Source organism: Leuciscus leuciscus, assembly GCF_965113295.1.
Source record: "Leuciscus leuciscus genome assembly, chromosome: 12".
Lineage (NCBI taxonomy): Eukaryota > Metazoa > Chordata > Actinopteri > Cypriniformes > Leuciscidae > Leuciscus > Leuciscus leuciscus.
The window spans coordinates 38,948,457-38,961,340 of NC_138736.1; the positions used below are offsets into that span (position 1 = coordinate 38,948,457).

At 36.0% G+C, this 12,884-nt stretch overlaps 1 protein-coding gene across 1 annotated transcript in view; it reads left to right on the forward strand.

Moving 5' to 3' along the window:
* The window catches only part of dennd3a (DENN/MADD domain containing 3a), a 29,719-nt gene extending 20,305 nt beyond the window's left edge, over positions 1-9,414 (forward strand). The window contains exons 17-24 of the mRNA XM_082185435.1: positions 23-152; positions 1,247-1,354; positions 4,121-4,260; positions 5,071-5,231; positions 5,590-5,729; positions 6,283-6,401; positions 8,161-8,298; positions 8,390-9,414. Of these exons, the coding sequence (XP_082041561.1) occupies positions 23-152; positions 1,247-1,354; positions 4,121-4,260; positions 5,071-5,231; positions 5,590-5,729; positions 6,283-6,401; positions 8,161-8,298; positions 8,390-8,593 (1,140 nt within the window). The 3' untranslated portion in view covers positions 8,594-9,414. The remainder of the gene's footprint in view (positions 1-22; positions 153-1,246; positions 1,355-4,120; positions 4,261-5,070; positions 5,232-5,589; positions 5,730-6,282; positions 6,402-8,160; positions 8,299-8,389) is intronic.
* The last annotated feature ends 3,470 nt before the right edge of the window (positions 9,415-12,884 follow it).

The following is a 12,884-nucleotide window of genomic DNA, read 5'->3' on the forward strand; positions in this document are numbered from 1 at the left end:
TGCTGTGATATCTCTGGCACAGGACCCTCAGTTCATGGAGCAGGCCTTGACTAACGCCCTGCTGATGGACGCTGTGGTCGGGAGCCTGCAGTCACAGAAAGCCATCTACGCCGCCTCCAAACTGGCCTACTTCGACAAGATGAAGCTTGAGGGTGTGTATCACAGTCACTTAACTAGTTTGTTATGGCTGAACGTGCATCACTTCATAAACTGGTGTGTTAGTCTGAAGTAGAGCTGGGCGTTTAATCTTATTGTGTTTTGGCTTCCAGCGATTATGAAAACAAAAGAATCAAGATATAAGTATTTTGATTTTAATAGATTGTGGAAGTGCACTTAACATGAGTTGATCTTATTCACTGTTATCTACTCAAGTTTTGTTTATTTTTTAAATTTTTTGTGTATTTAAATATAAATATAGTTATACAGAACCGTAAAATTTTGGGGTCGGAAAGTTTTTTAAAATGTTTTTGAAAGAAATCTCTTCAGCTCACCAAGGCAAGGCCTAAATTATTTGATACAGTAAAAACAGTAATATTATGAAATATTATTACAATTAAAAATGTCTATGTGAATATACAGTAAAGTGTAATTTATTCCTGTGATCAAAGCATCATTACTCCAGTCTTCAGTGTCACATGACCCTTCAGAAATCACTCTAATATGATGATTTGCTGCTCAAGACACATTTCTGATTATTATCATTGTTCAAAATAGCTTCATATTTTTGTGGAAACTGTGATGCATTTTATTTTCCAGGTTTATTTGATGAATAGAAAGTTTAGAAAAACAGTATTTATTTGAAATATAAATCTTTTGTAATTTTTTTAAATATCTTTAGCTGTCACTTTTGATCAAATAATGCATCCTTGATGAATAAAAGTAATAATTTCTTTAGAAAATAAATCTTACAGACCCCCCCCCCCAAACTTTTGATCGGTATAGTATTTATTTTACGTATTTATCATCATTTTACATTATTTATTTGTTTTTGAATTATGTTTAAAGAGAATCCACTGTTCATTTTTTAAGTTCAAAAGTCAATGGTTAATTGTGTTAAATCATAGTGATACAGTAAACACATTTATGATGTTTTACCACGAGTGAGCAGTGTGTGTGTCACCGACAGTGTGTGTTACATCTGATAAATGACCTTTTTAGTATTTAGTGACTGTATTAGTCCTCACTTGTAAGTGGCTTTGGCTAAATGATTAAATGTAAATTTACTATGTCTCTGGGTTTGTTATAGTGCCCATGATGGTCCCCAAAACTACATCTGAGACCCTAAAACACAAGATTAACCCGTCTCTGGACCTGACGTCTCCTCAAGCGGTGGACGTCCTGCTCTACACACCCGGTAAGTCTGCCAGCTTTCGGCTAAACATCTCAATAAAGGAAGTCGTGTGAGTCGTGCACGGTATTTATTTTTAATTCAAAGACAAAGAGCAAACATATATTGGTTTCGTAACAAGTGTCTTTCACTTACAAGCTGCTCCATGTCAACCAGATCTACCAGTTTGACCTGGTAATTCCACAAACGTGAAGATGGTTATAGATTCAGTGCAGAAGGATGTTGTGTTACTGTTCCTGTCATGGAGGAGAACAGGTTTCCAAATGAGTTGTGCAGAAACTGCTTCGGGCAGAGGTCACATGCTCAGTTCTTTCCTCCAACCTCTCAGTGTGTGATTACGACATATTTCCACGACTCATGACTCACTACAGTTCATTAATGTCATTAGGATTTCCTCACACTGACTTACTGTAAGTCGACACAAACCTTTGCTCACGAGTGATTCTTCTTCATTCAAGGATTTAAAGCTTTGCTGCTCTTAGTTCTTAGCTGTGTGTTAAAGGCGTTACGGCAGCTAAACACACACGAGTCCAGGTCAGGTTACAGGGAGTTTCACAGACTGGATTCTGACTCTGTCCATATGCATTCAAAACCACAGGAGATCAGAGAAAGCTGCTTTTATGTCACAAACATCTGGAATCCCTTTTGCAACTTCAAATTAGGCAAAATCTAATGCTTTTAGAAGCATCTGAAGTAGAGCTGTACGATTAATCGGTAAAAGATCGCGATCTCCATTGAAATACCCACGTGATCTCATTCCTAAATGACAACGATTCGTCTGTGTCTATTAAATCTTTGACAAAATCACACCAGAACATTCAAATCTAGTCATTCAAATGCCGCTGACCAAAGAGAGAGCAGATATCATGTATAGACCTTATGTAGCTCCGCCCCTTTTCAGCGCTGCGCTCGTTGTCTTTTGACTTCCGGTCTGTATTTTCACAGCGATTCGGCGTGTTTATTATTAATGAACGGCTCGTTTTACAATCTTCCCGGTCGACTGACATTTGTTTAGTCATCTGCTTTAAACATTACAGTCCTCATGATAACTTTCGTTAACTTTACATTAAGTAAATCCACTTCAAAAGCGAATTACTCCTGGACAGCAGCGCCATAGAAATATACAGAGCGAGCGCAAAAACGGAAGTTAAAAGACAATATTCTAAAGATGGCGGCGCCCTGGTTTCTCTGGCGCATAAGGTCTATACTGTAGGTCTGAAACAGCTTCACAAACAGTCTCAAACAGTCACACAGAATCGTTATGTGTTACAAATATTCATAGTATCATAGAAATACTGGGATAAAAGTTTATAGTTCGGATATAAAAACTGTCTACGGAAGCAAACAAAATAGAGTAAATCATGCTTCAAATATTGTATCATTACATGGTTACACCAGTAGGTGGCGACAAGTGATTGTTAAGAAATGTATTTGTCATTGAATCATTCATTCAAGAGATTTGTTCAGAAACGCTGAAGTGAGTGAGTCTTTATGAGTGAGTCATTGAATTATTCACTCAGACCTTTTAAAAAATAAATAAAAATCATTCAGATTAATTAACCATTTTAAATAGACTGCAGCAATTACAATTTTGTCAGAAACTCTAGTAAATGACATGTTATTTTATTTAGTCAGTTCAGAATCTTGATCTCAGTTTGAAACAAAAGCACATCGTGATTCTCAATTTACCCAGAATCGTGCAGCTATAATCTGAAGACATGGTTTTACTTTGAATTCATAGATTTTTAAGTACCATAAGTCATCTTACATTTTAAAATACAATTTTTTGAAATGTGTTTATTATTATTATTGCCTTTTGTTGTTATTAAGAGATCAAGAAACAAAAAACAACTTTTTTGCAAAACGTGAGTGGTTGCGAGGCTGTTGCTTTGTGGTTGCTAGGCTGTTCTGAGGGGTTGCTAGGGCATTTTTAGGTGGTTGCTAGGATAGTCTGGGGGGTTGCTAGGGCAGTAGTTCTCAGTTTGATTTGTTGGGTTTCACACAAGAGCACTGATATCAGGAGTCGTCAAGTAACTGTAGAACAGAGTCAGAATACTTCAGTCTTTCTGTTGCGCATCATAAAAACTCTGTCCAACTCCTGTTGGCTCAGCTGAATGTAATGGCAAAAGTCACATGTTTTCTTTCCATGTCTGATGAGTGACAAACTGTACAAGATAGTCATAAAAACCTGCCGAAAACATTTACGGGTCACATTCCAAAACCAAAGGAAAACAAATAAGACATTTTGCAGTAAGAAAGCTTTATAAGAGCATTTAGATTTTTTTTGCTTTGTGACAATTAAGCAGATTTCCTCTTTAAATTGTCATTACTGCAAAAAAAAAAAAGAAGATATTATTTATATTGTGAAGTGTTTATTCATAATGTTAAATTCTTGCTGATTGACATAAAAAAAGCATTGTTTTTGAGAATTGAGGGGAAATTGTGGTTGAAAATATCCTTAAAATATGCTTTATTTTCTTTATGCTAATTTTTTTTTAGAGCCAACTATTCTTTTCTTTTCTTTTTTCAAATTTTTTTTTTCTATTCTATTTTTATTCTATTTCCATATTATTGATTTGATCAGGACATTCAGCACAAAATGTGTGTTTCCCTCTGTGTCTGTAGAAACACCCATAATGCCCTGTGTGTTCTGTTGTAAGGGCTCTGACACACTACAGGGAGGATTTCAGTGTTTAACTCTCATCATTATGAAAGGCAGACTGTGGTTGTGTCGTGATTTCCAGCTTGCTGAAGTGTGCTGTGTGTCTGTAGGTCAGCTGGGTGTGTCGGAGCTGGACGGCGGTGCGAACCCAAAGCTGTGGTGTGCACTGAGCGATGGGAAGGTGCTGGTGTTCGACGCGGCCAGCTGGTCCATGCAGCAGAACTCTGTTCAAGTGGGAACGTCCCGTCTGGTGAGATTATATGACCTCGATGGATGACGTATGAAATGCCTTGCTATTACTTCTTATCATCTCCATATCAGTCTCTAGAGGTTGATAGTGAGGAAATCAGAAATATTGCATAACAGACAAAAATATGCAATATATGAGTATGAGTATGTCAGCCGCATTTCAGGACGTTTTATTTATATGTATGTGTTATATATATATATAGGATCACACACATACATACACACATACATACATACATACATACATACATACATATACTATATATAAGGCTGCATTTGTTTCTTTAAAATTTAATAAAAACAGTAATATTGTGAAATATTATCTATTGTGAAAATATAAATATTTTCTATGTGAATATATAGTAAAATGTAATTTATTCCTGTGATCAAAGCTGAATTTGTGTAATCAGTGTCACATGATCCTTCAGAAATCATTCTAATATGATGATTTGCTGCTGTATTATTATTGATGGCTCTTATTATTATTATTATTATTATTATTATTATTATCAATGTTGAAATATTTTTGTGGAAACCATGATTAATTTTTTTCAGGATTTTTTGATGAATAGAAAGTTTAAAAGAACAGCTTTAGTCTGAAATAGAAATCTTTTGTAACATTATAAATGTCTTTACTGTCACTTTTGATCAATTTAATGCGTCTTTGCTGAATAAAACTATACATTTCTTTTATTTCTGTAAAAAAAAATGTATTCCGTCACATTATGGTGATGCTTCTCTTCACAGCTGTCACAGTAGTGCCGCCCCCTACTGGTTACTGTACTAACGCTCGTTTTTCCTCTCCTGTCAGAATTGCATGCTTGCAGTGAACCAGCTACAGCTGTGGATCGGCTCAAAGGATTCCTTCATTTACATCATAAACCCGCGGAGCGTGTCGTGCAATAAACAACTGACGGAGCATCGCGGCGAGGTCACCGGACTCACCCTGGAGGAGAGAACCGACAAGTTCAGGTGACAGAGACAAACCTGTTAACAAACAAGTATTCATTACTTCAATGAGCTCATTGTTTCTGCCTAAAATTATTACATTGTTTAAATTAATAAAGTTTTTGCTAACTGTGATTTTGTATATGTACATTTCTGAAATACATAACTTAGACAGTCACCTCTGATAACACATCACTGTAAACTGTAATGTGGACTCATGCATTTTCTGTGGATAATTAATGTGGATTTTCTGTAAAGCTGCTTTGAAACGATGTGTATTGTGAAACGCGCTATACAAATGTGAACTGAAATGAATTGAAAGCAGTCATTAACCCATATCAGTGCTGATTGAATGTATGTTTTCCCCCGATGGCCGTTACAGTCAGACGGTGGCGTACTCGTGCGGTGAGGATGGCAGTGTGATCGTGTGGGACGTGTCCTCTCTGCAGGTCCGACGACAGTTCAGAGTCTCCTGTGACCGACTGCAGTCCATCCAGGTCCACAACGGCATGCTGTGGTGCTGTGAGTCTGCCTCAACTATCATTATAGCATATTATAATATTATATTATATTATATAAGGACATTTTTTTTAGTGATACGCCGAAATTTCAGCAACTAAGAATATTCAGACGAAAATTTATTTTAGATTTCATTCAAAACTGTTTTTTTCTGCTGAAATCATTGACCGAAATTGTCATGTAACATCACATTTACCTCAGAAAAGCCATTCAGTGACCATAGATTGATAGTCAGCTAGAATAATAGCTCTAGAGGAGGATTTTGATAAATATATGCACTGTATATTACATAAAAAATTTGTACTTATCCTGTTGTCTCCATTATTTTGCATAAATCTGTCATGAAAACAAGTGTTTACTTAAACAGCCACTGTTTAAGTGTCGGAGTAGAAACAATTATATCTTTAAAACGTTGCCGTAAAAACTGCCTTATGTGCAGTTTAAATGTTTATATGCAACTCCGGTTTCATTTGAGTGTTGATTGTGATTTAATTGATTGTTAAATACACTTTTTTTTCAGTTTTCAGTTGCATTGCAAACTTTATTTGTGTTGAAGGTGGCCGTGATTGTGTGATGGAAGTGCGCAGGAACGGCACGGTTCATCGTAAGATGTCTCTTCCAGATCACCTGCTGAGTTCACCGAGGGGTTTCAGCAGTTTCCTGCTCTTTAATGAGGTAAAAACCACCGGTTTGACATCTCCCCGCGGCTTAGCCTCTGTTTCACAGCTCGTCCGGGTCTCTGTGTCCGTCCAGCTGGGCTTCAGGACTCATTAGGTTAATGGATCGCACGTGTGAGGTCATTTACGAGCTGTTTTACTGGCTCTCGGCCTCTCTGATGAGCTGTGATGGGACAAGCTTTGAGGATTCTCAAGAAAGGAGATTCTGTGTTTTCAGTGGTTGCTAGTTTTTTAGTGTGAACAAAAAATCACAAGATGACTTGAATAGATCTATTTAGAAAGTATGTAGGGGAGTGAGAATAATAATCAAATACAAGCATATATAAATACAATAGAACAAAGATACAAATAAAAAATAAACAGTGCTTTATGTTTTTCAGGTGAGAATAACAATATTCAGGTACAGAAATTGAATAATGAAATGTAAAATAGCACTGCAAGCGCATCTTCTTGGCCTTAGAGCGGGTTCACCCTCCGCCTATGCAGACTACTCTAAACCAGGCTTGCAGGGAAAATGTTTTTAAATAAAGACTGAAATAGATGTTGTGTGTAGGAAGTCATGTGACTGTGGTGTAGTTTGTTTATAGCCTAAGTTTAGTGTACTTCTGGTAATTGTATTCAAATTACATTCAACATTTTTTGTGAAGATTATCATGATGAACAAGATTAAAACGTAGTTAATCACAGAGCTTATTTATAGCGATAATCCAAAAGCCAATGGAAAGATCCTGTTGTCGAGGGAACCAGAGTGATGTTATCTTCAAAAATACATCATCACTGCAGTGCTCTAGATATGAATATTTGGGTTGCACTTTATTGTGCACTTACAGTGTACTTACCTAAGGAAGTACTGGTGATATAAGGTACCACATGGGTTGAGGTTAGGTTTAGGGGTTGGTTCAGGGTTAGTACCTAGTTATTATCCAGATATTACAATTTCTATAATAAGAACATAGCATGTACATGGGAAACAGGACTGTAAAATAAAGTTCTACCAAAATGTGAGTACTTACAAAGTCTCTTTTAAGGGTTAGTTCACCCAAAAATGAAAATTCTGTCAGTAATTACTCACCCTCATGTTGTTCCAAACCCCATAAGACTTTCGTTCATCTTCAGAACACAAATTAAGATATTTTTTTATTAAATCGGAGAGCTGTCTCACTCCTCCATAGGCTTCTATGTAATTGAAACCAGCCCAGAAAGTTAGTAAAGACAATGTTTAAAATAGTCCAAGTGACTACAGTTGCTCAACCATAAGTTTATCAAGCGACGAGAATACTTTTTGTGCGCAAAACCCTCCAAAAATAACGACTTTATTCAACTATTCATTTTCTTCTATGAGTGAGTTCACGTAGTGTAACAGCGCAGCGCTTCTGGGTTAAAAGTCAGAACGGAGGCTCACTATTGGCCAGCATCACACGCATCACACACATGACCAGCGTCGCCAATAGTGAGCCTACATTCTGATGTACATTAACTATTTTTTGGCGCACAAAAAGTATTCTCGTCGCTTGATAAACTTAAGGTTGAGCCACTGTAGTCACTGTAGACTATTTTAAACATTGTCTTTACTAACTTTCTGGGCCGGCAAGTTTCAATTACAGAGAAGCCTATGGAGGAGTGAGACCGAATCAAAAATATCTTCATTTGTGTTCTGAAGATGAACGAAGGTCTTGGGAGAGTAATTATTCATTTTCATTTTTGGGTGAACTAACCCTTTGTTCTGGAGTGTATTAATGAGCTGAGTGTGATTGCAGTCGGAGCAGCTGTGGGCCGGGTTCGCAGACGCTGGTGAGCTGTGTGTGTGGCACTGCAGAGACCTGAACAAACCCTTCATCAGGATCCAGCTCAAAGACTGCGCCGGTGTCGTCTGCATGATCAAAGTCAAGAGTCAGGTGAGACACGCCACACGTTCATCCCTCCGTCAAAACTGATGAGTTTATCAAGTAAAAGATTAAAAATGGCATTGAAATGTCCCCGTGTCAGATCTGGGTGGGCTGTCACGGCCGCAGCGCCGCAGGAAAAGCCCGCGGGAAGATCTACGTGGTGAACACGGACCGCTACACGGTGGAGAAGGAGCTGGTGGCACACACCGACAGCGTGCAGACGCTGTGCTCGGCTGAAGATCGGTACGTGCTCAGCGGCGCCGCGCAGGACGACGGCAAAATCGGCATCTGGAAAGTTGAGTAGAAACCAGATATGAACACGCATCAAGAGGAAGCATTTTGGAATAGTTGCATTCATAAATGCGTAGATGAACCGCTGTGATGAGAAATGTGCCTGGACTTTTGCGGCTAAAACATGCGAATAAAATTCATAGTCATATTGAGTGTTTATGTGCTTGTTACATGAATATTAAGTCTCAAAATTGAAGGGAAAGACACTACTTTTATAATGAACTCCTCAGTGTTATATCAATATTTATGTATGTCTGAATGTGATTTATGACGGAGGATTTCCTCTGGACTGGAAGTCCAAAAACAGCAAATGTGCCAGTGCCAGTGTAAATGTTTATTAGCGCACAAACACACGGGCTGTAAGAGAGAGGCTTGTTTTAAGATGTTTTACTGCATTATAGAGCGTTTGCTTCAGTTGTCCTCAGTAAAACATCAGCACTCGATGAAATACATGTATTTTATACAAGTGAATTTTGTAAAGGGATCATTTTATAATTTTTTTTTTTTTTTAGTAATGAACAACTTGTGGCATTTTAGACATGTGAAAATGCACTTTACCAATACTACTTATCTTATTCACCGATAATAATTTAGGATGCATAAGTTTGTCTTTTGTTCATTTTGAGCATAAGAACAATGAGCCTCATTGAATTGTCTTCATTTTTAATGCCGTAGAACATAATGAAGGAGTTACTGTGTTATGCATTTATTGTATTTCATATGAAGAACTTTTGTAATATATTGTATCTGTATTTAACTATGCAAAATCCATTTTTAATGGCCATAATGGTTTTATATTAAAGCAGTTTACTTATGCATTCGTTCATAAATGTGTTTTTTTGTTGTTGTTTTTTGTAAGACTGGGGTTTATTTCATCATTTTACATTAAATTAACATTATTATATACAGAATTAGCTTCTGTATTTATTGTGCACACTCCTTATAAACTTAATTGAACTTGAGCTTTTTCTCGGATCTCTTCGGAGTCAGAAGCGTCCCTGTGTTAAAGCACTAGAGGGCAGCAGATTCAATCTCTTCATCATCATCTTTACAGCTTCTTGTCGTTCGTAATGCTTCATTCTCTCAGATGAACTCTGGCTCTGTTGAGAATCAAATACTAGTACATTAATTTCTATTGCCTACCATTAAAAAACTGCTCATTTAAAACAATATACGTATGTGAAACTGCATCCAATGACAAACTTTCAAACAATAGTACGCGTGTCACATGACCTAATCACAATGCATGTTTACTTAAGAAAGTGTAGCATTGCTGTTAATATATTTATCAGAAATGAAAAATATGATTATTTTGCATTTTTAATTGAGTTCTGTGCACTTTTGACAGTGTGATCAAATAATGTGATTCTAAGAATCTTAATTTCTTCGGCAAATGAAGCTGGACATCCATAAAATAGCGTACACATACCAGTATAGCTTAAAATAGCCTTTATATATCATGCTATAAACTTAAAGTAACTAAAGTCAAACTTTTAGTGTGCAGAGGATTTTATATTATGGCCAGGTGTTTTATTTGCACAGATATGTGAAAACAAGAAAAGTCTTGATTGAGTTTGGCATCTGGACTCTTCTCATCATGCTTTAGTGTTGTGATCCCCCGAGAGAAACGACACGGTTTGCTTCATTGAGTGCCACTGAAGGCTGTGAAGTCCATCTGTAGAGCGGAGATTACAGCTTCTAATCATAATCTCCTGAGATCTGGAGTCATGTCATCTAATCCCGTCTGCAGCCTCTCAATCCTCTTATCAAAGTGAATTACGGGCAGCTGTGTTCATTCATCTGACGAATAAACAGGAGCGGAGTCCAGACCGAACACACTGACCTAAAGAGCAGCAGTGCACTGATCACATGCACGATTTCTGGACGTTTGCTTGAGATACATCATTATTTAAAGATATGAATCGTACAAAAATTGTAGTTCTGTCATCATTTACTCACCCTCAAACACATATGCTGTATTTGTTCCAGTCATTTTGGTCAAATCTTCATGCAGGTGTTTTGTAGATGACAGCTCGTAGTGACAAATATTGCCAAATTTGAGAATTAAAATCCTATAGGACTGTTTTGTAATGTCTGATTTAGGAACGAACTGTTCATTTATTATTTGTAATGATTTAATTTTTAAATCAACCAGAAGGAAATTCTAAATGTGTAGAGGAAACAACTTATTTTATATATGTAAAGTTGTTTCCTCCCCACATTTAGAAATTCTGAAAATATATACACACATACATACATACATGTACAGTACAGGCCAAAAGTTTGGACACATTACTATTTTTAATGTTTTTGAAATAAGTTTCTTCTGCTCATCAAGCCTGCATTTATTTGATCAAAAATACAGATTTTTTTTAAATATTGTGATCTATTATTACAATTTAAAATAATTGGTTTTCAATTCATTATACTTTAAATTATCATTTATTCCTGTGATGCAAAGCTGAATTTTCAGCATCATTACTCCAGTCTTCAGTGTCAATCTATCACATGATCCTTAAGATCATTCTAATATTCTGATTTATTATGAGTGTTGGAAACAGTTCTGCTGCCTAATATATTTGATGAATAAAAGGTTAAAAAGAACTGCATTTATTCTAAATAAAAAAACATTTTCTAATAATATAAATCTTCTTTACTATCACTTTTTATAAATTTAACACATCCTTGCTGAATAAAAGTATTGATTTATTTTTTTTTAAAAAAGAAAGAAACGTACTGGTCGTATATTGTTGTTACAAAAGATTTCTATTTTTAAAACATTTTCTTATTTTTTATTTTTATTTTTTTACTTTTTATTCATCAAAGTATCCTAAAACAGTATCACAGGTATTAAGCTGCAGAACTGTCTCCAACTTTGATAATGAATCATCATATTAGAATGATTTCTAAAGGATCATGTGATAGACTGGAGTAATGATCCTGAAAATTCAGCTTTGCATCACAGAATGAAATTATTTTTAAAGTATATTCAAATAGAAAACTATTATTTTAAGTTGTAATAATATTTCACAATATTAGCCTACTGGTTTTTTTTTTGTTGTATTTTTGATCAAATAAATGCAGGCTTGATGAGCAGAAGAAACTTCTTTCAAAAACATTGAATATAGTAATGTTACCAAGCTTTTGACCTGTACTGTATATATATAATAATTCAGTAATTCCATAATGGAATTTCTATTATAGTTTGTAATCAATCCTAAACCTCCTGAAACCTTCAGAAACCCATAAGTCTTTTTATTTTTTATTTTATGATTTATAACCTGGTGTTTGATTAATGCTTTATGAGTGAAACTACATTCAACCTAATATTTGTCTTGTGTGAAGAATGGGTCTTGTTGTCAGAGCTTATTTTGAACAGAATTGAGGAGTAAAGTGAAAGTTCCCACCGGAGGAGGAAAGGAGTCAGATGTCTGGAACAGGTGCTGGTGACATGAGCAGTGAAAGAGAGAAATCACATTCACTATAGTTCACTCTCGTTCAGCGGATCGTTTCATCCAGGCAGGAGATTTGCTCCAGACGTGACTCATTTAGGTGGGTCCATTTTATGAACATGATTATGAAATGCAGAAGTTTTGCTGATCTGAGATCAAATGTGTGGTTTCACTTATGATGATGATTAGGTCTATGGTGTAAGCATGAAGAGCGGTTTCCAGATCAGCATAAAGGAGGAACTCTCACATGATCATGAGAACCTGCTGATATCAGTAACCACAAGAATGAGACGCCTATGGGTTTAAAAGTTAAATCGCTGAATAAAGTGGTTATTAAAACCCAAAGCAACTCAACAGTTATTATATGCCACGCCCATGTAGCTATTATTAATTAAAAATGTGTTTATTTGGTATAACTGAATTTCCAAAAAGATTTGAATTTCCATAATTCATATTCTCCAAATGAATAGAATAGAACAGCTTCTCTATTCAAACACAGTAAACAATAACTTTTTGAGCAATGTGCTCTCTCAGATGGTCACTGAGAAACTATAGAGACCACAAACACAAATGTCCACTGTTAAACTCATTCATAGTTACTCCGTTATATATCCAATCCTGTTTGCCCAGTGAGCGAATCATTCTTTTGAACCGATTCCTTGGAATGATTCGATCGAACTGTTTCGGAAAACGTTTGTCATTCGCTCACATGGGAACAATATTGTTTACAATAGTGTGAGTAATTAATGCTAATATGTGAATCATTTAATTAGCATAATTAACAGTAGGCTAATGTCGATTCCTTTGGAAATGATTCGATCGAACTGTTTCGGAAAACGTGTGCCTCGTAAC